The sequence below is a fragment of the Sebastes fasciatus genome, chromosome 13, assembly GCF_043250625.1.
Source record: "Sebastes fasciatus isolate fSebFas1 chromosome 13, fSebFas1.pri, whole genome shotgun sequence".
Lineage (NCBI taxonomy): Eukaryota > Metazoa > Chordata > Actinopteri > Perciformes > Sebastidae > Sebastes > Sebastes fasciatus.
The window spans coordinates 33444808-33472462 of NC_133807.1; the positions used below are offsets into that span (position 1 = coordinate 33444808).

Here is a 27655-nt window from a genome sequence, read left to right on the forward strand (position 1 = left end):
TCTGAAAGACAGTAAAGTCGGTCGGGATCGCCCGTGATCCTGCGGGTCTCAGAGGGTTAATACAGTTAACAAGACCCCATTTGAAGGCCACAGTTATGTTCATGGCGTGCTACCATTTTATTGTGAAAATCTATAGTGTGGAATGATAGAAAATGTGAAAGGGGAATGAAATGAAGGTCCATGACCAGATCAGAACCACAGTTTAGGCTTTAGGCAGTTAGGATGCCCCGTGTCTTCTAATTTGGAAAACCTTGCTGTTGTTGCTCTATACATTTCACATTTATCAGGTCGGTTGTTTTCCTCCTGACTGTAGACAGCAGCTGCAGGCGTCTGCTTCCTCTCCTTGGATTGAACACCATCAGGCCACTGAGTGCCACATGATATATAATCGGAAATCGGTTCAGTGCGTTTTGAAGAAATGTTGGGTCGGAGGGGGGCGGGAGGGCGGGAATCTGTCTCCTCGTCTAGCACAGATTTACTAGTGCTTTAAAAGGAACAAGGCCTCGCAGTGCTGCATTAAACCGAGAGCCCGAGGGCGTCTTTTCATGTATTCAGACTCACAGAGGCCTGCTTATGTTGCCGGCTCTCCTCAGGGCTCCAGCTGACACTCAGAGATGAGCAGCCACATTAACCCCATTATAACGTGATGTTGCATTCGTCAATAACCGCGGCTCAGTGTGCAGCCTGAGATTACATTCAGGGGGCTGATTTAGTCAGATGATTTGATTTGAAGCTTCTTCGTGGGTTTATTTATACTGATCTTTGGTTTGAGTTGGATGGTGAGGAACTGTGGTGATGTCAGTCAGGCTTTCTGCTGCTCTCTGATCTTCACATGCATGAGACAACACCAGTGGCATGCATGTAATTAACTTTATGTGAAGATTAATGTTTTTTCCTTTTGTGCCACTGGTGGGCAGTTCATTATTGATTTATTTTTAAAGAACGACACCGTTAACATTTACTAGGGGTGGGAAAAAAATAGACTTCAGTTCATCTATATACATGCTGAAAATCAAACATTTTTACCGTATTAATTTAGATATTTTCCAAAGTAAAAGTCCCTAGAAGTGTATGATTCAACTTTAGATTCAAGTATCGTGATAGCATTGAGTCGGGGATAGGTGAATCGTCCCAGCCCTACTGAAGTTGTACCTACTCTTCAACCAGTCGAAAAATCTGCCCGTTATCTCTAGATTAACTAAGTTTACATCCACACTAATACGTTTTTAAAACGTATAACTTTTGCTACGTTTACGTCTAGCGTCCACACTAATCCGGCGTTTTCGAGCCCCTAAGACGGAGACGTTTGAAAATGCTGCTGATGTCGTTTTAGCTTTAAAACTCCAAGGTTGTGTTTTAGTCTGGACGGGCGGAAATGGAGACCTTTTAAAAAAAGAAAAGAAAAAAAATGACGCAGACACCCACATTCGCTTCTTGATTGGGTCTTATCAGTCACGATGTTTTCCTTCCCTGATTTGTCTCGTCTCATCACGCAAACCTTTTCCGGAAGAAAACAAACAACTTCAGCAACTACCTGACTACCAGCGGTTAATTTTAACATGGATACGAAATTACAGGCGTGGTTGACATTGTTGTTGATGCTAGCAGCTGATGTGCAGCTGAGGAGGGAAGCTATTGTTACGTCTAATCTGTTGCACATCTGTCCATCCTGGAAGGAGGATCCCTCTTCTTCCTGAGGTTTCTTCTATTTTTATTTTTTTTTCCCTGTTACAAACGTTTTTTGGGGGGGGGGAGTTTTTCCTTATCCGATGAGAGGGTCGCACTGTAAAGGACAGAGGGTGTCGTATCATATATAATTGTAATATAACTTATTATTTTGAATGGAGCTTCCCAGCAAAAAGCATTTCACACGATTGTACTTGTATAACCGGCGTGACAATAAACATCTTGAATCTTGAATATCCCGTACAGATTGTAAAACCCCCTGAGGCAAATTTGTGATTTATGATTTTGGGCTATATCAGCCCTACGGAGCGGACGTTTGAAGTCGGGATGCTCATTTTGAAAAAATGTCTTAACCGATAACCGACCCTCGTTAAGCAGCTACGATGCTGCGTCTAGTGTCGCGGACATGCAGCCACTTTCCCAGTAAAAGTCTCCACCGCACATTTAGTTTAGCTTAGCAGGTTGTCAGCTGTGTGTCCGGCGTAACTTTAGCAAGTGGCCAACAAACAGTGTGTTTGTGCTACGTTAGCAGCTCTAGCGTTGCCGGAGGCTTCGTGCTCGCCGCCGCACACATAGTCTGCGTAACTTTAGCGAGTTCCCGACATGCCGTGTGTGTGTTGACGGTAAGTGTGAGGTTGTTGGCATTATAGCTGTGAACGTAGGTGTAGCAGTGTGTGTACAGTTTATTTGTCAGTGAATAAATGCTACTAAACTACAACTAGGGACTTCCAGCTACGAGTGTGAGGACAGACAACGACGAAACCGAGGGGAAAAGAGTGAGACGTGTCTCGACCAGATCTGTCATTCTTAAAATGTACATCTTTATGACACGAAGAGAGACACTAAATGTCTCCAGTTAGTTAATGAATTAGAAAAGCTGACTGTTTCTTATTTTGGAAGCTTTTGACGTCACACGTTTCAGCCCAAACTGAACATTTAATAATTGAAATCCATTCATGTTGAAGTGCACTTTGTGAAAACCAGCTGCCATTTTGTCTCCGCTGCTCATGTCACTCTTGTTCTCAGTATTACGACTCCTCCGTCACACTCTCTGTTTGTAACTCTCCCTCTCACCTTCACAGTTGAACATCCAGCTTCGACTTCATGTCACAACTTGTCAGCTGGTTACTGTCCCAGATAGATCAACTGTGGGAGATAAAGACTGTTTTCTATCAATGCGGCGCTCACGATAACTCCAAAAACAGCCAGTCATGGAATTCCTGAAATATTACAGATATTTTGAGACATGCACCACAGATTGTGAACATCAGGGAGGCTGATAACGTCTCTGATTCTGGTGCACATGAGGGGACTTTGCAAATGGGTCACTATTTAGAGAACAAGAATGCATTTTCCAGCATGTTTAACACATTAATTAGATGGTTTTCTGCCCAACTGAAGTGGAAAACAGACGCTTCACATCACTTCAAAAACAAAATGGGCACACAGTCCGTGATCCAAATTTACACCAAAGGGTCGTTCCTAAAGCAAAAATCAAAACCCAGGATTGGAGCCTGCTAATGACTCCGGATCTGTCAATACATCAGTCAAACAATATTCATATTTCTCTGATAAAGCTTCAGAAATGTCTGTAAACGCATAAATAGAAATAGGCCAATATTTTCAGGCACGATGAGATGACTTTTATATTTCTCCTCTTGTCTGACCAGCAAAAATGTCGAGAGATTAAATTAATTACGACGTGAAAAATCTGAATATTTCAGAATCTGGAGCCAGGTAATGTTTGGTGCTTAAGCTTAAACAATAAGTAAAATATAAAAATGGTTGCTTACCGATTTTCTATCGCTTGACTGATGAAACAAACAGATTTGGGCTAACCAGGAAAGAAGAAAATAGGAACTCCTTAGTGGTGATTAACATATAAAACCATGTCTAAGTCTAATCCACACTAATTAGGGATGCATCAAGAAGTTTTTCTCGTAACATCATAATACTTTTCTCAAAATATTCCACCTGTGCTCTCCCCTGTCCTCCAGGCCCTGGCCATGCCCTCGAGTGCACGGGCGGGCAATCTGAAAGACCCCGAGGTGGCAGACCTCTTCTGCAAAGATGACCCGGAGAAGCTGTTCGCGGACCTCCGTGAGATCGGTCACGGCAGCTTCGGAGCCGTTTACTTTGTGAGTAGAGACGTAAAGTCCTTTGTATGTGTTTGTTTGGTCCTGTGTGTCTCTGCAGCCTCTTCACTTCAGGATCATCTGTGAGCGAGATGTAGCCTGATATCAGACTGAATGGACGTTCTTTTGTTAGTGTTTTTTAAAGTGTTCTGAGAGGGGAAATGTGATATCATTTAAATACGGGGATAACACATTTTCAGACACTCATGGTGTTGTACTCTGCTCACTTCCACACAGCTGGCCAATCACTGTGTGAAGTGGGTGTGAACGTCAGATTGACTGTTTGGTAAAGTTACAGAGATTGACGGAGTTTCTGAAGCTGTTTTGATTATCTGATGAGCAGCTCATGTGCAGCATACTGGCAGCTTTTGCTTCCATTTATTCTACAAATGTCAAGGAAGGCTGCCACAGAACGTACAATCTCAGGAGGAAAGAAATCGATTCACCTATGTATCGCAATTTTTTTTTTTTTTTTTACAATTTTGAAATATACTTTTAATGCCAGAATCGATATATTTGCTTCATTTGAGTCTATGTGGAGGTAGAAGGAAGTTACCGCTTTTATTGTGGTAGTCTGAGTAACATGACGTCATATCCGTTCCATATCCGTCAACCAAAACAAACCTCAGAGAGTGTAAAACGTTGGAAGGTCAGCGTGGATACGACCTGCACCCTCACATGTTAAATCCAGCGTGGTAAACTACACATCCAGTAAAGGATGGAAACACTTTGGGTTTCACACATCGACAGGAAAAGCAGAGCTAGACAGAGCAGAGCTGAAGCTGCATGCTAACTCTGTCACGGACAGGAAACGTTATCGTATCGCGGTAACATTGCGGTGGAGCCGGCCGTCGCTCTCCTCTCCCTGGTCAAATGGGCCGACGCTACAACTGTAGAGCACCCAGATACTGACATTTGTGTTCTCTGCATTGAAACGGCCCCGATGGAGCTGACCATGGATGGATAAAGAGAACGGAGCTGACGGGAGAGCTAGAGACCACCTTGGAGAAGTTAGAGGAAGTAGACACGTAGACACTATATATACAAAATACATCTATGGAAATAAGATTGATTGGATTATATTCACCAGAAGTATAAAACACTATATAGATGTATATTATAAATGAAAAAGAAAACACCACTAATCTGGGAGGGAAATGTCTTTATTCTTTGATTTTCGGTTGCTGGTTAAAAAATGTAATCAATAATTCCTGACAATGATCCTGATATATTTGACTTCAGGACATCTCTGACTACGTACATGCTGAAAATCAAATATTTTTACTGGATTAATTTAGAGATTTTCCAAAGTAAAAGTCCCTAGAAGTGTATGATTTAACTTTTTCCCTTCATGGTCTAGTGCTGAGAGATTATGTTGAAGAAAATCCAATTGTTAATATCTTCTATATGATTTTTCAAGTATTTTCTTCAGAAAAAATGCACACTGAGCCCAGGAAGCCTGAGCAGTAACCAGTGTTACTGTGTGTGGGTTTCTAAAAGACAGAAATTCAGTCTTATCTGCATTTTATCATTAATAAGGAACCTGTGAATGTGAAAATGTAACACTCCTAATTATGAAAACAGTGGGAAAACTAAGCTGTGCTGCTCATTCTACCTGTAAAATATATTCTTCAGGCTGTAACACCTCCACAGCGTTCTCACTGAATGACTTTCAGAGGATGCTTAAAGGCCATTAGAGATGTGCATCAATTTAACAAGTGCGGCGCTGCTTTATACTGCATTTCCTCCGAGCTCAGACTGAATGTACATTTAGTGCGAGTGAGTCAGAGGAGACGACTGACCTTAAATGACCGTTGACAACATCGGTCGGCTATAAAGAGCCTCTTTTTATCCAACAGTTCTAGCTCCATATTTAATGGTGTTTTCTGTAGGATAATTCTCAGTAGGAACAGCACTGATGCATCATTTAGTTGTTTACAGTCTGCAGCAGGACTTGATGTTGTCGGTGTCATCTCGGTGCTGCATCACTACGTCTGGTGTCTGATGGCAGCATCCTCACTTGGGATTTAACATTAAGCCCTTTTTTTTTGGAGGATTAAACACTTGGAATAGATTTTGAGAATTTCTGAGTATTTTACCCAGAAATAAATCCTGTAGTTTGGTTGATAAATGGATCATCGTGTACATCTTTTGTTCTCTGCTCTCTGAACATCTCTGATGGATCTTTTTGCACCACCAAGTGGTCTTAAAATTAACCTGCACTCGTTGCTCTGGAACAAATAAATACTTTCACATAACGTAGTTTATCCACAGCACTAATAAAGCAAAATTATCACATTTTTTATCAGAGAGTACAAAACACCATGACATTGATGGAGAAGATCAAAAAAGCAGCACTTAAAGGAGTAAAGCATCTTAAGCCCGGGACACACCGGGAACGTCAGCAGCGCGTGGCGGCTGCGTTACCTGTTGTTTTTTTAAATCAGCCACACTGCCCGCGTGAGACGCGTGCCTCACGCACGTCACACACACGTCTCAGCTGTGTCTCTTCTAGAGAATAGGTGTCGCCTATTTTTGACCCGGGACGTGGACGCATGCCGTGTGCGGTTCACAGCAACAACAGACAGTGAATGTAATCTATTGACAGTATATTGACATCATATCAGATACATTACTATAATTTCAATGTCTAGACATCTGTAGAATTTGTCACGGACAGTGAAGGTGATCTATTGACTGTATATTAACATCATACCAGTTACATTACTACAGTTTCAATGTCTAGCTGTAGAATATGTTACAGAGATGAGAAAAAGTAAAGAATATTTTTTAAACCAACACGTCCTGCTTTCATTTCAAAATAAAAGCCCTCAAGCGTTTTTTCTGTGGACAGAATTCCTTCATTTGTAAACACAAGGCTTTTATTCTGAAATATGTGCCGGACAGTGTTGTAGAACATGCAGTGACCTGGAGAGCTCCATGAATGAATATAGTACAGAGTTTAATTTTCGATTATTACTATTATTTACAAATTACCACACATTTCTTAACCTTTCTCTGTCTAAAATAAATATAAATGATATTTATAATGAAATGGAAAGGCCATTATTAAAGGCAAACTCTATGTAGAAAGAAAGGGCTGACAGCAGCAGCTGCAGAAGCAGAGACGCAGCAGAGACACAGCTGGTGTGAACACCCGACGTGTGAATCACGCAGCCGCCACGCGCTCCTGACGTTCCCTGTGTGTCCCGGCGTTATTTACAGTGTTGTGAAGTGCTAAAAGTAATTCAAACACAATCCCGAGGTAAAGGTAATTGTTTGTGCTGTGATGGAGCTGTTGTAGTGGGACGTGGCTTCACAGTTGATGTTGTCTTTGTTCCCAGTCGTTTACTTTCACTTCAGTAACCGGGTTACAGTCGGCTCTCTCCAGTAAGCTGATTCCTTCAACGTAATGTAAATGTTGTTTGTGTAATCAGGGCAGGAGGGATTAGAGAAACCTGATTTTTCCTGGAGACGGACGGTTTCTTGAACACAAGTTTATAATCTGTGTTTTTACATGTACGCTGACAGTATCACAGTGACACAGAGCAGCGGGATGAAATAAGAGATCATTACATGAAAAATAAGTCCGGCCAAAACTCACATAAAGTAGCTTCAAGTAGGTCTGGGTGATAATTCAGTAATCACAATCATAAATACTTTATTGATCTCCCAGGGGATCAGACTGTGGTTGCACTGGGTGTGGTTCCTTCAGGCAAGCCTCCCTGAATAAATAACGGTTATAAACATGTCATCTGTCTGAATACCTGCGTAACCTGTTTTCTCCAGTGTTTGCTGTTCTGATGAACTGTGTTTCTGTCATCCAACAGGCCCGAGATGTGCGCAACAATGAGGTGGTGGCCATTAAGAAAATGTCGTACAGCGGCAAGCAGACAAACGAGGTAATAATCTGGAAAGAAATATGTAATTTCCTTTTAGATATTAACCACTCACTCTCTAAAAATCATTGAGTTTCTCAGTCAGGCAATGAAATGTTCATAATGTCTTTCTTTTTAAATTCTACCTTCATGTTATTCTGAACTATTAAACCTGAATTGTAGAAAAATACGAGTTCATAAAATACTTCCAGATGTCTTTAGGTGATATCCTCCTCCACTTTACTGCACTTTCTGACAAAGAAAGATATCTGAAAAAATAACCTGATTAAAGGTCTGGTAATTGATGATTACAATATCTCTCCAGTGATATAACCAACCAGTTTCTAAGATGTGCTGAACGATACGAGATGAGCGGTGTTTTTTGTGTTGATGTGCAGAAATGGCAGGACATCATTAAAGAGGTGAAGTTCCTGCAGAAACTTCGCCACCCGAACACCATCGAGTACCGAGGATGTTACCTGAAGGAGCACACGGCGTGGGTACGTATGGCGCCTGTCAGTGGGAGGATTGTAATGTCCAGTAAGCTTCGGAAAATATACAGTAGGTTCCTCTACATCCACGTCTTAAGGAGGACCCTATTTAAATACAAAATGATCTGAAACAAACGTCAGAAAATAGTGAAAACTCTCCTTCACAAGTTCCTTTTAAAGTATCCGTAAATAACTTTTTCTCCAACTAACAGAGATATTCAATTTACAGCGATACAAACAGAGAAAATGAGCAAATCCTCACGTCCCAATATGATGTACAGAATATTTACTCAATGAGTAATTTCAACCATTAATTGATCATCTAAACTGCTGATTGACTAATTGATTAACCAGCAAATAGTTTCAGCTGTATAGAGGATCACAAGTGTCACGGAAATAATTGTACAATAATTAATTTAATACATTTGTTTACAAATTAATGTATTAATCTGTGAATAAATAGAATACACTACAAAATTATTAATTATTTGATATTTTAAGGGGCAATAAAAAGGAAATCCAACAAATGAAATATGAATCCACCAATAAATTCTTCAAATTAAAAAGGGATTTACTAAAACACCATAAAACAGTCAATAAGTACAGCATTTGAATATACGTGAATTAATCCCTAAATAAATAATGGTTACCATGGTTACACGTCTCCAACCGGCAAGGAGGCTCTCAGGAAGTGACGGCATGAATTACTGCTCAGTGCGTCCGAAACATACATACTACTGTTTATTCACACAAAAGTATGCTGAACGACATAGTACACATATTGAGTATGTCGTGCGTAGTATGCAATTTTTGATGAAGCCTCTGTTTGAGAAAGAACCAAAAAACAGGAAGTAAAACTGTCTGGGGGGGGGGGGGGGCTTTATGAATGCAGCAACATTTACTTGAGTACTTGTACACTGCGGTATTACTACTTTATAAAATAAGTGAATACTTGTTCCACCAGTCTCCATCTGTGTTGTTTATTGCTGTAATATGAATCTAAATGAATAATCCACATGTTCTTGTGCCTCAGCTGGTGATGGAGTATTGCCTCGGCTCGGCCTCAGACCTCCTCGAAGGTCAGTTCAACACTTTATGGGTTATTAAAAACATCATTTATTTATCGGTCTCTTGCTGTTGTTGTGACTCTTTGTGTCCTCTCTTCCTCGCAGTTCACAAAAAGCCGCTCCAGGAAATAGAAATAGCTGCTATTACCCATGGTGCACTGCAGGGATTAGCATATCTTCACTCTCACAACATGATTCACAGGTAACGTCTCCTCACATGCTAACAAAGCTGGATTATTATCCTGTCAAAATGTTTGTGTATTAGATACGAGTTACCACACGTTCCATTTTAAGATCTAGATAGATTATTCTCTGTTTTAAAAGCAACCGAAATTCAAACATTTCTAAGAACATTTGTAACTTTTGAACATCTGTAATCCCCCCTGCAAACTCCAACACCTCCACAAATAATACATTATATAGATAATGTTAGTAAAAACACATATTCATATATATATTCAGCAGCAATCAAACAAATAAATACATAAAACAAACAACTGGTTAACAACTACAGTAGGTTTCACAATAAAAATAATAATATACATGCAGTACAATGATGAGCACAATACAAGTAGAGACAAGCAGGTCTTTTAAAAACAGGTTTTTACATCCTGAGAGTTTAAATACGACTCGTTTATAACCTGACATGCTGGACGTGAGTTTCATCCTGAGCTCAAATGATGAAGGTTTAACTGATTTTGAAACCGTAGTATTGATTACCAGCCTCTTCAATACACTATGATGTGTAACGATGACTGGATTAATTATATGTTTATATTGCATGTTCCCCAGGGGGCTGCAAGGCTTCACGGTTAATTTGATATCATTTAAAAAATGCTCCAGGTAGCATCTGTTGGCGCTAACGTCTGATTATCGTCTGTAGGGACGTGAAAGCAGGAAACATCCTGCTGACGGAGCCCGGCCAGGTCAAACTGGGGGACTTTGGTTCTGCTTCCATCGTGGCTCCGGCCAACTCCTTCGTAGGGACGCCCTACTGGTGAGTGATGTCTTCTTCTACTCCGACTACATTTACTCAATAAGCAAGAAGGTGTGTTGAAATGTAAAGACGTTTAGGTCATCGTTCCTTTTCAGTTCATCAGTCAGTACTTACTTATTCTTTTATTTTTATTTTTTATATTTTCACATTTTTTTTTTTTATTCTTTTACAGATTTATTTATTTTTTATTCCTCTTTATATTTTCACATTTATTTATTTTATTCTTTTACAGATTTATTTATTTTTGAATGACATTTATTTATTTTTATCCCTGAATTGTTTCCTTATTCTAATGCTTTTGCTTTTCCCTATTGCAATTTCCACATTTTTTGATTTACTTACTTTCCTCTTTCTACATTATTATTATTATTATTATTATTATTATTATTATTATTATATTTACATTTATTTTTTTATTCTTTTACAGATTTTTTTTTTTTTATGGCACTCCTCTGTGACCCAATGAAAAGACAGCAGATGAAATGCCTCATCACAATGATATTGTTAAATGTTTGGTAGCGTTGACGTCTGCTGTGTGTTGTTTATTTTTTAGGATGGCTCCAGAGGTGATCTTGGCGATGGATGAGGGCCAGTATGACGGCAAAGTGGACGTCTGGTCGCTGGGCATCACCTCCATAGAGCTGGGTAAAACCTACAGACTCTTGTGGCTCTTTCAGATGAGTAGATGATGATGATGAAGATGATTTTGACATTGTGCTCTTTCCACAGCGGAGAGGAAGCCCCCACTGTTCAATATGAATGCTATGAGTGCCTTATATCACATCGCTCAGAATGAAAGCCCCATACTTCAGTCCAATCACTGGTGAGGATGTTTCTCTGTCTCCTCTGCTCTCCGTTTGAGCTTTAACTCAAGATTGAGACTTAATTATCTGGAGATAAACTCTTTAATCATCATCATACGTTTATCTTTAGATAATAAGCTGTGTTTTATGTTATCTGTCTGTGTCGATCACATTATTACATGTAGGTCTCTTCTCTTCCTCCTCTGTCATTTCTCTTCTGAGATGAGCGACTCCCTAAATAATATCTTATAAGATATATACTTGGATACATGAAGTGTGATAATGAGACAGGCTGGCCTCTCTTAGTCGGACTAATCGGTTGCTTTTTTCATGCTGAATGATTTATTTAAGAAACTTCTGAGCACATCTCTGGGAAACACCAGATTTAAAGTGGTGCTTTTGTGTGATTCTTTGTGGAGAAACTCAGTTTTACAGTTGATCTGTTGATTAAATCAACTAATAGATTAGTTTTACCGTACACTAGGAGACTTTTAAAAGACTGAAGTCTGACTCCCTCTCACATCAAAAGACAAACTTACGATAATATTAAACTTGTTTGATTTTTATCGGAACGTCAAGACGAGAAAAAGACGACTGAAGGCGAGTTTTATGACCATCTCACACTAAACGATGGAGATCACGAGAGCGCGCCGTAACTCCAACAAAACGCTCTGATTTTATTCCGACATTGGAAAAATGTCTGCGGCAGTGAAATAGCCTGAAAAGTCGGCATTAGTTGACTAAGAATTTCTGTAGTCGAGGACAGCCTTAATGAGACATTTAAGTTGTGACAGAGAGAAAACAATATTTGATATCTTAATATTAAAGTGAATTCTTCATGTTGAACATAAAATAACTAAATATAAGCTCTGTTTGTTAACGTAAGATGACCTAAAGGACTCTAATTATTAGCGACCAGTGCTGCTCTGCTCTCCTCTTTTCCGGTTGTGTAATTACTATTAAATAACATAATCCCATATTTCTCTGCAGGTCTGATTCCTTCCGCAACTTTGTTGACTCCTGCCTACAGAAGATTCCCCAGGACCGGCCTACCTCGGACGTGCTGCTGAATGTGAGAACGGATCCAAGCATCACCTCACACATACGTAAACCTCCTCTGCATCGCAGCGCAGTGCTCATGTCTCGTCTCCGTCCTTCCTTCCGTAGCACCGCTTCTTGTGCCGCGAGCGTCCGTTGACGGTGATCATGGACCTGATCGCACGAACCAAGGATGCAGTAAGAGAGCTGGACAACCTGCAGTACCGCAAGATGAAGAAGATCCTGTTCCAGGAGACCCAGCAGAACGGCCCCGTGTCCGAGGGAGGGGAGGATGAGGAGGTGAGGAGGGGTGGAGATGAAGTCTTAATGTAGGGAGGAGGTAGAGGAGGAAGGAAGGCAAAGATGTAGAGAATGAGGAGGAAAGACGGACAGATCCTGAGACCACGAAGAGACGAAGTTTATAATAAAGAGACACGAGTCATGAGAGGAAAATGACAAATAGTTCCAAATAGAAGAATAAGCTGCTTGTAGCCATTTACTTTATTTTTTATATACTTCATATGTTTATATAAGTGTACTAAACAGTGCAACAGGAAAAAAAGTCTGATGTCAAATAAAATGCTGCTTCTCTATATTATTCTATATCTGAACCAGGCCTCCAGCGTACATCTGCACATCCGCCATGTTGGGGCGACTAAGATCCGCTAGTAAACAAATACAATATGTATTTAGAGATGTGCAGACTTCTCTACAAACTTGACTGTAACTCACTTGATTCTGAACCGATTTTCATGACATCTGGTTTGTTATAAACGTGAGAAATGTAACTTTATTCTCGTATTATATTAGTGTTCTAGACAGTGTTAATTTTGGCAAATATTTTAGATTTAGTCTTAGTCTTAAAGCTGAAGTAGGCGAGATTGAAGCAAATACGATTTAAAAAAAGTTATTTTTAAAAAATGGTCACTATATGGTGACAGTAGAACATGAAACTTGAAAAAATCATGTTCCTCTGTGTCCTCCGGTGCCTCTAACGGCATCTGCAAGATTTCACAGACCGGAGGAAAACAAGCAGTAAGAGCTGATTTGAGGTCTGCTCTCTAGCTGCCGTCTATGAGAGCCGGCTGTCAATCACTCGTGAACGCCGACCAAACGGTCAAACTAGGCAGCGCTGATCTAATATGAATCAATATTCTGTTACGTTAATGCCTATTTCTCGCCTCAAATGTTCTCAGAATCATCTTGTAGTGCACGGTTTAGCTGTAAAATGAGAAAGTTTGTGATGCCGCCACCATTGTGAAATCTGTTGAAGGAACGCTAAGTTCCGGTCACATGACCGGAGCTCAGCCAATAGGAACGCTCTCTCTCAATAAAATGACCTGTGATTGGTCAAAGTCTCCCATCTCGGGCTAGATGTTTTAATACCTGAAAACAGAGCCATGAGGAGGAGCAGAAGTCTAGTTTCCTCTCAGAACACTTGAATTACAATATGCTGAAAGGTTATTATGGGATTTTTGCCCAATGATGCCAAAAATATACTGACTACTGCAGCTTTAAGACGACAATGCTTAGTTTGTTTTAGTCACATTTTAGTCATTTTTATCTTTCATAGTTTTAGTCGACGTAAAATCATTTAATTTTAGTCATAGTGTTTTCTCTCTTCGTTTTGTCATCTTTTTTTTTTTATTTAATCTTAGTCCTGTTTAGTCATCAGATTATATTGAACATTTCTGTATCATTATCTGATGAAAAACACAGGTTGAATGATGAAGAACGCAGCTTTGCAGTTTAGTCCTCCTGACTGACGGCGTTCCTTAATGATGCGCGGTTCAGTCGCACCTACCGGTCCGTTATGAGAGCCGATCAGCACCGCCCCAACATGTACAAATATGCGTTAATCAACCACCCGAACCCGACCTGCAAACCGCCAACTTTATGCATTATAGTAGCACAGCTGTCTGGGCTCAGGTCACAGAGACGGGCTGAGCACCGCAGATTTTAGTAACATTTTTAAACTACATTTAAGTCTCAACAATAGAAGAAGAACTTTGACCTAAAATAATATCTATTTGGAGCTGAATCCAGTGTGTGTGTTTATTTCCAGGAGGTGGAGCAGTACCTGTTGCGGACCGGCACAGTCAACAGCATGGAGAGCTCCCAGTCGGTGCCCAGTATGTCCATCTCGGCCAGTTCTCACAGCAGCTCGGTCAACAGTCTGGCCGACGCCTCCGACGACAGCAGCAACGAGATGGCCATGATGCAGGAGGGCGAGCACACCGTCACCTCCAACAGCTCCATCATCCACCGACCCACGGTAAACACAACACACCGGCCAGGACCGAGAGGTTCACCCGGATCTAAATATGTAGAACTGGATCTGATCTGTGTCCCTTTGCTTCATAACAAAAAGAAATTAAGTTTTATTTTTATGTGTGATTAAAAAGTGTCTGACCTCTCTCCCTTCCTCCTCCTCTTCCTCCTCCGCCTCCTCCTCGTCCTCCTCCTCGTCCTCCTCCTCCTCCTCCTCCTCACCCTCCTCCTCATCCTCCTCAGGGTCAGGATAACATCTACGATGACCCCTACCAGCCAGAGATGGACCAACCACAGGCTCCCTCAGCTGGACGCCGTCGAGCCTACTACCGCAACCGTGACCACTTCGCCACCATCCGAACCGCCTCCTTGGTAAGTCTTCTTCCTCCTCCTTGAGGCTCGTAGTGTAGTGTGGTGTTGTCTGCTGCAAGGATGCTAATTTTTAAAAATATTCTTAACCGACCCTCGTTAACCGATTATTAACCGTTAACCGACAATTTGTGCCTCGCATGCAGCGGTGTACCAGCTGCAGGAGGACAACAGATATTGGTTGACGGGAGTCCCCAGTTCACCGTCCAGGAGCGTTAACTTAGCAGCTACGATGCTGCGTGTAGTGTCGCGGACATGCAGCCACTTTCCCAGTAAAAGTCTCCACCACACATTTAGTTTAGTTTAGCAGGTTGTCAGCTGTGTGTCTGTCCGGCGGAACGATACTTTGTCTGCTCGACATAACTTAAGCGAGTGGCCAACAAACGGTGTGTGTATTTGTGCTACGTTAGCAGCTCTAGCATTGCCGAAGGCTCCGTGCTCGCTGCCGCACATGTAGTCCGAGGAACTTTGAACTCCCGTTCTCAGACATCAGTGTTCACCCGTTCATCTCCTCCCCCTCCTCCAGGTGACCCGTCAGATCCAGGAACACGAGCAGGGCTCGGCGCTGCGAGAGCAGATGTCCGGCTACAAGCGTATGAGGCGGCAGCACCAGAAGCAGCTGATGGGGCTGGAGAACAAGCTGAAGGCGGAGATGGACGAGCACCAGCTGAAGCTGGACAAAGAGCTGGAGAACCAGAGGAACAGCTTCTCCACCGAGGCCGACAAGCTGTGCAAGAAGCACCAGGCCATCCTGGAGAAAGAGGTGAGTTTACCTGAAACAACCAGACCAGGACCAGAGCATGTTTATACTACTGTTACCTACTTACTACTGTTTGATTCAGAAAGCCGACCTCTCACCTCAGCCTCTGTTCGTGTCCTCCTGCAGACGAAAGCAGCTCTGACAGAAGAGAAGAAGTTCCAGCAGCACATTCTGGGCCAGCAGAAGAAAGAACTGACCAGTTTACTGGAGTCCCAGAAACGCCAGTACCGCCAACGCAAGGATCAGCTGAAAGAGGTCAGAGTGAACACACATTCAAATACCAATAGATCTATAGAGCACACTGGTAGCTACTAGGGGTGGGGGAAAAAATCGATTCCCCTATGTATCGCGATTTTTTTTTATTATGATTTTGAAATGGATGTTTTAGAATCAATGTACCTGCTTCATCTGAGTCTATGAGGAGGTAGAAGGAAGTCACTGCTTTTATTGTGGTAGTCTGAGTAACGTGACGTCATATCCGTTCCGTATCCGTCAACCAAAACAAACCTCAGAGAGTAAAACGTTGGAGGGTCGTCGTGGATACGACCTGCACCCTCACATGTTAAATCCAGCGTGGTAAACACTACACATCCAGTAAAGGATGGAAACACTTTGGGTTTCACACATTGACAGGAAAAGCAGAGCTACACAGAGCAGAGCTAAAGCTGCATGCTAACTCTGTCACAGACAGGAAACGTTATGGTATGGCGGTAACGTGCGGTGGAGCCGGCCGTCGCTCTCGTCTCCGTGGTCAAATGGGTCGACGCTACGACTGTAGAGCACATTTGTGTTCTCTGCATTGAAACGGCCCCGATGGAGCTGACCATGGATGGATAAAGAGAACGGAGCTGACGGGAGAGCTAGAAATGTCTTTATTCTTTGATTTTTGGGTGGTTGGATAATACATTTAATAAATAATTCCTGACAATGATCCTGATATATTTGACTTCAGGACATCTCTGACTACGTACATGCTGAAAATCAAACATTTTTACTGGATTCATTTAGAGATTTTCAAAAGTAAAAGTCCCTAGAAGTGGATGATTTAACTCCTTCCCCGTGGTCTAGTGATAAAGAAGTTAACAACAATCACTATAAATCTCAATAGATATCGAATCGGCACCCAGGTATAGTGATAGTATTGAATCAGGAGAATCGTCCCAGCCCTAGTTTTTTCTCACTTTGATCTCTTGTTCTTTTTCCTCTTCGTCCTCTTCGTCCTCTTCGTCACTAACCAGGAGCTGAACGAGAACCAGTCGACTCCGAAGCGGGAGAAGCAGGAGTGGCTGATCCGTCAGAAGGAGTGTCTGCAGCAGATGCAGGCGGAGGAGGAGGCCAGCCTGCTGCGGAGGCAGAGGCAGTACTACGAGCTGCAGTGTCGCCAGTACAAGAGGAAGATGCTGCTGGCTCGCCACAACCTGGAGCAGGACCTTCTCAGAGAGGTACCATCACGGCTCCGCGTTCAAGGCTGGGGGCGATGTGGAGAAAATCAATTATCACAATGTTTTTCACCAAATACCGCGATAGCGATATTTAGACAATACTGTATCGGTGCTTTCACAAAATATTTACAAAATGACATCTTTGTAATGTGCACATAATGACTAAGTGGGTAACGACAAATAATAACAGCTAGAACAGAAAAGTACGTCACTTGACTGTAATGAAGCCTTTAAAACCAGGAAACATTTACATATATTCAGACTTTATGACTGTTTCTAACGGAGGGAGGCACCGCTTTTATTTAGTCTCTTTATTACAAGTAAATCTGAATGAATTCTACTTTATAAATAAATAATCATGATTTAAATTTAATATTTTCCTTAAATCATCCAGTTACGACGGAGTGTTAAGGCCACATTGAAGAAAAAAAAAACTTGAGATTTCGAGAATAAAGTCGTAATATTACGAGAATAAAGTCAGAAGTTTACACAAAAAAAAGTCATATTATAAGAACAAAAATGTAACACTTGTGAGGTGACTTGTATTTTCCTGTCTTCTTCTTCTGCTCCTCCTCCTCTTCCCGTGTCTCCGCTGACCCTCCCGTCTGGTCCTCCACCAGGACCTGAACAAGAAGCAGACCCAGAAGGATCTGGAGTGCGCCATGCTGCTGCGGCACCACGAGTCCACCCAGGAGCTGGAGTTCAGGCAGCTGGGCTCGGTGCAGCGGACCCGGGCCGACCTGATCCGAACGCAACACCAGACCGAACTGACCAACCAGATGGAGTACAACAAGCGCCGCGAGCAGGAGCTGCGACAGAAACACGCCATGGAGGTCCGGCAGCAGCCCAAGAGCCTCAAGGTACCAGAACTAGATAGATTGTAGATGTATTTTAGATTGTTAGATATATTTGACTGTATGTGATTGTTATTAAAACGTTGTTTCAGTCCAAAGAGATGCAGATCAAGCGTCAGTTCCAGGAGACCTGTAAAATCCAGACTCGTCAGTACAAAGCCCTAAGGAATCACCTGCTGGAGAGCACTCCCAAATCCGACCACAAGGCCGTCCTCAAACGCCTCAAAGAGGAGCAAACACGTAAGCTGGCCATCCTGGCCGAGCAGTACGACCACTCCATCAACGACATGCTGTCCACACAGGCTGTGAGTAAGGCAAGGAAACCCCCGCGCACCTTCTGCACCTGCACCTCTACACAGCCACCGCACCATCACCTGCTCATCAACAGTATAGTGGGACATTTAATATGTGGAGGCGACATGAACCAACTCTACAGACAACTTTAGTTCTCTGGGTAGGATTTATTCATGGTACCGCCGAGGTTTTACCATTTCTAAATAGATGTTTTAATGCCAGAATGGATATACCTGCTTCATCTGAGTCTATGCGGAGGTAGAAGGAAGTTACCGCTTTTATTGTGGTAGTCTGAGTAACGTGATGTCATATCCGCTCCGTATCCGTCAACCAAAACAAACTTCAGAGAGTGTAAAACGTTGGAGGGTCGTCGTGGATACGACCTGCACCCTCACATGTTAAATCCAGCGTGGTAAACACTACACATCCAGTAAAGGATGGAAACACTTTGGGTTTCACACATTGACAGGAAAAGCAGAGCTAAAGCTGCATGCTAACTCTGTCACGGAACAGGAAACGTTATCGTATCGCGGTAACGTGTGGTGGAGCCGGCCGTCGCTCTCGTCTCTGTGGTCAAATGGGCCGACGCTACGACTGTAGAGCACCCAGATACTGACATTTGTGTTCTCTGCATTGAAACGGCCCCGATGGAGCTGACCATGGATGATAAAGAGAACGGAGCTGACGGGAGAGCTAGAGACCACCTTGGAGAAGTTAGAGGAAGTAGACACGTGAGACTACGTCCGCTACACCGCCGTTTTGCTTTTTTTGATAGAAATAAAACCCATTTAGTTTGTTTTGGCGTATCAGCGCCATCTTATCAACACATAGTTGGACGACGGACGTTACAAGGTGAAAGTGTCTGCTCCGTACGGAGAAGCAGGAGTCAGAGTTCACACACGTTAACACAGTTAACACATTTTCCTGCTGTCACATCGTCGCTGAGCTCTCGTTGAAGCTGACGCTGGACCCGTTTGTTCCCACACAGCTGCGTCTGGACGAGACCCAGGAGGCGGAGTACCAGGTGCTGAGGATGCAGCTGCAGCAGGAGCTGGAGCTGCTCAACGCCTACCAGAGCAAGATCAAGATCCACACCGACACCCAGCACGAGAGGGAGGTCAAGGACCTGGAGCAGAGGGTGTCCATCCGCCGGGCGCTGCTGGAGCAACGGGTAGGAACGGCCGTCTTTAAGGGGCCGCACAAGGGTTGCTAATTTAATGCTAAGATTTGTTTCCAGATCTTCTGGTCTGAGAACCTGAGGGGAGGAAGTGTCTGAGTCGACTAACGCTGTAGTGAAGATGGTTGTTGTTGTGTTGACACTAACGGTGTGAACGTGTGTTGTCAGATCGAGGAGGAGATGCTCTCTCTGCAGAACGAACGTTCGGAGCGAATCCGGACTCTGCTGGAGCGCCAGGCTCACGAGATCGAGGCCTTCGACTCGGAGAGCATGCGTCTGGGCTTCAGCAACATGGCGCTGAGCGGCATCCCGGCCGAGGCCTTCAACCAGGGCTACCCGACCCCCAGCCCCTCCTCGGGCTCCAGCGGCTGGCCCTCCCGGCCCGTCCCCCGCTCGGGCAGCCACTGGAGCCACAGCGTGCAGAACTCGGTGGCGACTCCGTCCTGGCGCAGCCAGAACCACGGCGGAGGAGGCTTCAGCCGCGCCGAGTCCATCACCTCCTCCCACGGCCTCGGCAGGGACAGCGAGCTGCACAAGAGCAGCAGGGGCCACCCCTCTTCTTCCTCCTCCTCCTCCTCCCACTCCTCCCACTCCTCCCACCACCATCACCAGCAGCACCAGCAGCACCAGCAGCACCAGCAGCACTACCTCCCTCAACACTACCAGCACCACCAGAGCACGCCGCAGCTCTACCGTGAGAGCCACGACAGCAGGGAGCGCGACCGGGCCAGGGAGTGGGTGGGAGGAGGCGGCCACTACCCCCATCACTCCCAGGTCCACCACCACCACCACCTCGCCACCCATGCCTCCTCCCAGTCCTTGGCTCTCCTGCCTCCCCCGCCGCCACCTCCCCCCATCTCCCTGTCCTCCTCCTCCCCGCCCTCCTCCACCTCTTCTTCTTCGTCGTCGCAGGGAGGCTACGGCGGCGGGGGGGGCCTGAGCATCAGGGGCCCCAGCCTGATGGCGCTCAGGAACAGCCCCCAGCCTCTGAGGAGGACGGCCTCCGGAGGGCCGGGCGGCGGCGGGGGGAGCGACGGAGGGCTCAGCCGCAGCACATCGGTCACTTCTCATATTTCTAACGGCTCGCACCTCTCCTACTCATGAAACCGCCCGACTTCTCCTCCTCTCTGATCTGATCTGAGATCTGTCGTTCTGTTTCCTTAAAGGAAAACAACAGAAGAAGAACGAAGCCAATTAAAAAGAAAGAGAGAGTTTTTAGCGTATTTTAAGCCGGAGCAAATCTATCGTTAAAAATCCCCCCAATTTGAAGTGTAAATTTGTCTCCTTTCTTGACGTGTTCGGGGACTTTAAATGTTCCTGATGCACCGGAGAAGAAAGAGAGGAAACCTTTTAGTTCTGACGTCACTACAGAGAAACACGACGAGTATTAAAGATCACTGTTAACCTCTTCCACGCGTTAAAGAGTTGCACAGTAACAGTGACAAAACAAAAATGAGCCATGTGCTGCAAAATGAAGTCGAACTGTGACAAGAATTAGTGAATTAGTTCATTTTGTGACGCGTTGAATCTGTCGCGCAGTGTTGACGGTTTAAATTCTGGTTTTCATCGACAGGTGTGGAGCTTCCACTCGGCTAGCGGTGCTTTCAAAAACCGCTGTAAACATGTAAATAACGGTCAATTGTAAACCCCGTTTTTTTTTTTATTTGTAAGTGTTTCATACGTTCAGCGGGGCGGAGGGAGGGGGGGGGGTCAACCAGGGGGAGATTTCTTGAAAACACATTTCTTTTTATTTGTAGTGATAAACTAAGATTCTGTATTTGACAATTAAAGAAAACACTGCCATCTCTTTGTTGGGCTGACCCGAGACAACTCTACCACTGCCCTTTGATTCAGTCCTCTTAAAGGAACAGGCGCACACGTTGGAGACGTTTGAGCTTGTTTGCTGTCTTAATTAGAGTCAGAGATAATTAGTTATTAATCAACGTTATCCTCCCAACAACTTCAAAACTGAATAAAGACGTTAAAGCTCTACTAACGACTTTTCTGCAAAATCAGTTGAGAAACTGTTAATAAGATAAAAGTGTATTTATTTAAGCAGCACATGTCGGACACAAAGTGCTTTACATAACATGCAAAACAAATAAGAGAGTTTATAAAAGAAAAGAAAGAAGGAAGGGATGTGTAAGAAACTTAATTAACATTACTGCCATAAAGTAATCCTGCTTGTTGGTTCTTAACTTTTACTTCAACGTCACTCAACATGCTCCACATTTGAACTTTTATTTTGTATTCTTTGGGCAATTTTTTCACCTTTTTTATTAGAAAGAAAACCAGAGAGAAATGACAGAAAATGAGCCCCACTAGAATCCCTTATTTAACACATTTAATCATATACAAGATTTTACTTTCTTTGTTTTCTCCACACAATCTGAAAAAGATGAATTGAGCCTTTAAATAAACACATGACAGTTTTTCCTCACAAAAACATTTTGCGAAAGTTTGGAGCTTTATTTAACCTCCTTCATGACGAGCTAGTATGACATGGTTATTACCGATGGATTCATCAGGTTTTATAGTTTACTATGATACCAGTATCTTCACTCTAACTTTAAAACTGAGCCGAGACGACCTAAAAATCACAAGTTGAGTTAATGCGTTATTATTACGTTAACTTTGACAACCCTAAAAAAAATATATATATATATATATATCTTATCTATATATATATATATATAAAAAGAAAGGGAGAGCTACTCCACAATCGGTCTTCTTCTAACTGTGGAAGTCCATCTTTGCGTACACTCAGTCCTGACTTAAATACACCCAGAGATATTTAAGGAATAAACAGCGTGATGTAAACGTTATATAAAAAGATATAAATAAGGGTAAAATAACATTCATACGGACTCCCGGCTGGAGTTGTCGTATCGCCCACCTCTAAACACCGAGAAGATGAAACATGTCCACGTTTCTGGACTGAACTCACAGAGAACATAGAAACCTTCTTCAAATCTTTTGGTTGTTAAAATGTCAGAAAATAGTGAAAATGTCCGTCCCAGTTTCTCTAAGATGTCTTTAAATGTCTCGTTTTGTCCAAAGTTATTCACTTTAATGTGATATAAAACAGAAAAGCAGCATGAAGAATGATCTCGTCTGACTCGACTTAAAACAGCAAACAAGAAAATGTCCCAAAGTGTCGGACTGCTCCTTTTAAAGGGACGCTGCCAGAGAGTGTTGTCGAGTGAGCCGAGCACTAAATGTGTGTGTGCTGAAAGTGTGTGTGTGTGTGCGTGTGTGCGCTGACAGCTTACCTCCACCTCCACCTCCACCTGTCGTTCCCCTTCGTCACAGTCGGCTCTGCATCTGTAGATAAGATGTACATGTTCCATTTACAGACTAGTTCAGTTACAGTGCATGGAACTTGTGTACAGACGGCATTTGTAAGGATAACATGCACACTACCTATTTATATAAATGTAAGATCTACCTGTAAACGTGTAGCAGGTATACTGAAGATTGTTCACTGTCCAAACACTTTGACTTGTACTTAACCAGTGTACATAACGAGCACTAACTGAGACTGTGCTGGAGGAAGATTAATAATAATAATATTAATAATAATAATGATGTTGTTCTAGATGCAGACACATAGATGCTATCATTATTATTACCTCTACTGCAGCTGTAATATTTATGTTGTATGCGAATTTTTAAAAATGTTTTTTGCCAATTTTGACCACTAGGTGGGGGAATAAGCGCAATGTTACTGTGATAGAGCTATTAAAAAAAAAAGATAAAAAATGTTTCTGAGGAGGAGGACTACGTTTCCCAGCATTCCTGTGGAGGTCTCGGGTGGGGGGGGGGAGGTGTTCTACAGTTCTGGGGAAGCCTGCGTTCCACTTTGTTTTATTATTTTTGAGCCAGTATTAAACTGTGGAGCGTCCACACAGTCGAGCTGAATAATAATCATATTTTCCAGGTTCTTTCATGACGTTTGCTGCCATGTTTTTATTTCTATTTTATATTTCGCACTCTTTAGTCGCCGTGTGACGACTTCTCCCCCCAAAAAACACTGTAACCTGCAAAATATGGAGCCGCAAAGTGTTCAATATTACATCAATAAATAGACATTATGATAGAAATAGTGTAAAATATTATAAATGAAAATAAAATATTAAAACAACTCATGTTCAGCTTGAATTTACACAATCTATTTATATGCCTTTGTCCTATAATAATTTATATGATATATTATAAATAATTATATGTATGTAATATAAATGGTGTAAATTATATAAATCAACCAACAATTTGTGAAGAAAATTATTAAAACGCAGCTCATTTTTCATGAATATTATTTCATTATTTTGAAAACAAGATTTAATTTCTATTTCTTTATTGACATTTTTCTCTTTTTAAAATTCTGCTTTTAATTAATTTGGGCATTTTTTTCTCGTTGACACGTTTTATTTTATCCCACTTTATTTTTTTATTCACGATGTTTTAATTCATAATGCTGCTGCCATGAAAAGTGACCAAAAAAATAATAATAATGTTCTCACATTTCCTGTAAAACAGGAAGTGATTAAATAACATTTCATAATAGTGAGTTGAGTTTTAATAATTTCATTACTTATTTCATAGATTTCTTTTAATTTACACAATTTATCTATATGCCTATTTTTCCTATAATTAATCTTCTATATGATATAAATAGTTATATGACTATAAATTGTGTAAAATATATAAATAGACCAACAATTTGTATAAAACATTATTAAAATCGGCTCTTATTTATCATTTTGACAATAAGTTATCATTTGTATTTCATTATTGACATTTTTCTCTTTTTAAAAATGTATATCTAATCCCACTTTATTTCATAATATCTTATTTTTTTATTGATCATGAAAAGTGACATGAAATGTTGCTTTACAGGAATCCATTTCTTCTTATTTCATAACGAGTGGGTTTTAATCATTTCTTTCATTTCTATATTATATTTATTTGTCCTATAGATGTGCTATTGAACACTTTGTGGACCTTTGATTAGCAGAACGTCTCCAGATGAACGGCTCATCATTAGTTTTTGCACAGTGTGAATGGGTAGAAAAATCATCCGGTCACTTCCTGCGGCGTCGGCGTCCCGACGGGCGGAAATAAATCAGCTGACTTCCTGCCGTCACATGAGCCTCCATCGCCGCTGCAGGAGGCCGACCTCCGTGTGATCTGATGCTGTCTGTTGTTGTCACGTCTACCTCATTTGCACTGATAGTAAAAGAATGTTTGGGTGGATTCAATTAACGCATACTTCTCGTATGCAGGCTTAAATATTCTACTTTATTTCCCGTATTTGTGCAAATGTTCAGAGTGGAGGCTGGGAAATGTTTTTAAATGTCATCGTTACAGGACACGCTGGACTTTAATCCCACTGCAGGCGTTCAACATGTTGTATTGATCTGTGTTGATGGAGTCGATTGGCTGCTGCCCAGCGCTGTCGCTCCATCAACTCTCAAACCTCAAGAAAATGTTTGTGAGATTTCATTTTGCCAACTTTTTGTTTTTGTTTTTTTGTAAGCGTTATTTTGTGAATAGTTTCAGTGCTGATCATTCCGGAGTTGTTTTATCGTTTTGCCAATTAAAGCTGCACTCAGAAGAAGAACAGCAGAGAGAGAAAAGTAGAAGTAGATTCATCCTGTTTCTATTCTGTGAGCAGTTCACTGACGTCAGGATTTCTGTGTTTTCATGTCCTCAAAATTAAAGGAACATTTTGGGAAATTCTGCTGTCGGATGTTTAAGAAGTCTAAAGCAGCAATTAATTATTAATTTCATTATTCATTAATCTGCTGATTATTTTTATTTTTTGGTTGATAAAATGCATGAAAATATTCAGTTTGGTGCTGAAACAATTTAATTAATGGACAGAAAATAAATTGGTAACTGATTAAATTATTGATTTATCATTTTAGTCTTTTTTTTAAATTATTTAAATTCCATAAGTTCTCTTTCCAGCTTCTCAAATGTGAGAATTTTCTGCCTTTGTTTTATTCTTTGTAAACAGAATATTTCTGGGTGGTTTTGGACAAAACGTTCAAGGGCAGTTTGACATTTGAAAACTGAAACACATGAAGCAAATTTTCATCCAGAAGAAAAATCAAACAAATGTTGACAAAAAGATGAATTTACCTGTTTTTTTAAATGTTTTTTCCCATGTTCATTTGTCTGTGACTCGATGGCAAAACAAGCACATTTCCCAAAATGTTCTTCCTTTAATTAATAGTTTAATTAATTAATTTCTTTCCATGTGGGTCCATAACGTTTCCTGGTGCAGTTTAAAGGCAGGAAGCGGCTTCAGAAACACGCCCGACTGTCCTGTTTGTGTGTTTGTGGCCAGCAGGTTGATAGACTGACAGGAAGGATGAAGAGGATGAAGATGATGAGAGTCTGTGTCGAGCAGGATGGATGTGTGATGGATGGATTTAAAACTGTTTTTACAGCAGGAGGACGAGTTTCAAATGTTCAGGTTCAAAATGTTCGGAGGAGAATCGAGTTGTACAGAAATGTAACGAAATAATTTTGGAGAAAATAAATGAACAAAAACAGACGCGTTGGTTTTGTTTTCATTGCTTCTCATGTTGAGTTCATGTCCGTCAGGGTTTTATTTACAGTATTTATGCCTGTAAATAGGGAAACAATTATAGAACGGTTCTTTAATAATATTTAGAATGATTATAACTAAAGAGTTGTACATTTTTATTGATGATTTTGTCACAATTCTTGTCTTTTAGGGTTCCTGGTAGCTTTACACTTTGACTTTTTGAGCTGAAGAACAGATCTGACTATTTATTTTTAATGTGTTTTGCTGCATTTAATGACATATTTATTTATTTATTGAGTAATTTATTTATTTATTTTAGATTTTGGCAGGTTCCATCCTCCATACCTGGAGTGCCCTGCCAGAATAATTATAGTCTTTTCCAATTGATAATAATAATAATAATAATCAATTAATACCTTGAGATCCATTGTATCAGAAACAAAACACAATCTCTGTGTTGTCCAAAAATAAATAAATAAAATAAGAGATTGATCCTTTAATATTCAGATCAGCTATTGTTCATGTGTGATAAATTGTGTGAGTATTTTTTATTTTATTTTATCATTAATTCATTTTATTCTTTTATTTTCTTGTCTTGGAGAAAACGGACTTCCGGTGACCTCAGAGAATAGAAACCTAAAAATAAAAGCTCTTCAGTCTGTTTCTGGGGGGAAGGTATTAAAGGGGAGGCACGCTGTGAGTCATGCGTGACGTCACGACCCAACCAACCGGAGCTGCGCTGTCGTCACTGAAACCGGAAATAGAGGATTTTGTCTTGTAAAATAAAAGCACATCGTGAACGTCACTCAACTAGATCTGAAAACAGCCAGTGATGGAGGAAATATAACAGAGCCTTTACTTCAGTAAAAGTACCACAATACCACAAAGTAAAAATACTCTGTTACAGTAAAAGTCCTGCATTAAAAAAGTTACTTCAGTAAAAGTTATTTAACTTAATCAGGAAAATGTAGTTAAAGTATTATTAATTATTAAAATGTTCCCTGTGACTGTAAACGTTTTCTTTCCCTATGAGATATAGAAATAGAAAGTACCTCACGGTAAATTACTTGAGTTAAAGTACTTTTGTACTTTTACTTTTAGTTACATTCCACCGCTGAAAATAGACAATAGTTTATGACAGTGATGTTTTTAAAAGGTCTAGTCCGCGGGTCAGAAGTCAACAACCTGCGGCTCTTCAGCTCCTCTCCAGTGGCTCCCTGTGGATTTATAAACATGGAAATGGATAACTGTTTTTTTGTTTATATTTTCATTTTTATTTATCATTGTTGTAGGTCTATGGTACGACGGTACGACGGAGTATTAGGGCCACATTGAGGAAAAAAAATTAATCTGAGATTTAGAGAATAAAGTCATAATATTATAAAGTAGTAATTTTACGTGTTATTTTCTTTTTTTCTCGTAAAGTTATGACTTTATTCTGTAAATCTCAGATGTTTTTTCCCTCAATGTGGCCCTAATACTCCGTTGTACATTGTCTCTGTGGCCCTCACTGCATTAGACTTATATACTATATACTTAGACTATAAACTGTGTTACCTTCATCACAATGATCAAATGTTTTGCAGCTACGGACAGGTTTTTTATATTTATTTATTTGTTGTCTAAAATGTCTCTTTAGATAGTAAAGGTTGCTGACCCCTGCTCTATACTGATACTATGAACATACTATGACAAGCAACAAACATACATATTTTATAAGCTCGTCATAGAAGCTTCAAAGTGATTATTGATCATCAAAACAGATCCAACTCATCTACTAATCAATTAATCGACTAACTTTTCAGCTCTAAAAATAACATAAATACATTGTTCA

At 41.3% G+C, this 27655-nt stretch overlaps 1 protein-coding gene across 2 annotated transcripts in view; it reads left to right on the top strand.

Annotated features, from left to right (window-relative positions):
• The window catches only part of taok2a (TAO kinase 2a), a 32243-nt gene extending 6416 nt beyond the window's left edge, over positions 1 to 25827 (top strand). The window contains exons 2-20 of one of the 2 annotated variants that reach the window (XM_074657037.1): positions 3684 to 3824; positions 7652 to 7723; positions 8098 to 8199; positions 9224 to 9269; positions 9363 to 9459; positions 10141 to 10254; positions 10808 to 10899; positions 10984 to 11077; positions 12048 to 12129; positions 12225 to 12395; positions 14161 to 14370; positions 14610 to 14738; positions 15262 to 15498; positions 15622 to 15750; positions 16734 to 16937; positions 17558 to 17797; positions 17884 to 18105; positions 19074 to 19256; positions 19431 to 25827. In XM_074657037.1, coding sequence (XP_074513138.1) covers positions 3693 to 3824; positions 7652 to 7723; positions 8098 to 8199; positions 9224 to 9269; positions 9363 to 9459; positions 10141 to 10254; positions 10808 to 10899; positions 10984 to 11077; positions 12048 to 12129; positions 12225 to 12395; positions 14161 to 14370; positions 14610 to 14738; positions 15262 to 15498; positions 15622 to 15750; positions 16734 to 16937; positions 17558 to 17797; positions 17884 to 18105; positions 19074 to 19256; positions 19431 to 20366 — 3492 coding nt within the window. In that variant the 5' untranslated portion in view covers positions 3684 to 3692 and the 3' untranslated portion in view covers positions 20367 to 25827. The remainder of the gene's footprint in view (positions 1 to 3683; positions 3825 to 7651; positions 7724 to 8097; positions 8200 to 9223; positions 9270 to 9362; positions 9460 to 10140; positions 10255 to 10807; positions 10900 to 10983; positions 11078 to 12047; positions 12130 to 12224; positions 12396 to 14160; positions 14371 to 14609; positions 14739 to 15261; positions 15499 to 15621; positions 15751 to 16733; positions 16938 to 17557; positions 17798 to 17883; positions 18106 to 19073; positions 19257 to 19430) is intronic. The other variant, XM_074657038.1, reaches the window with a different exon arrangement.
• Positions 25828 to 27655: the final 1828 nt, after the last annotated feature.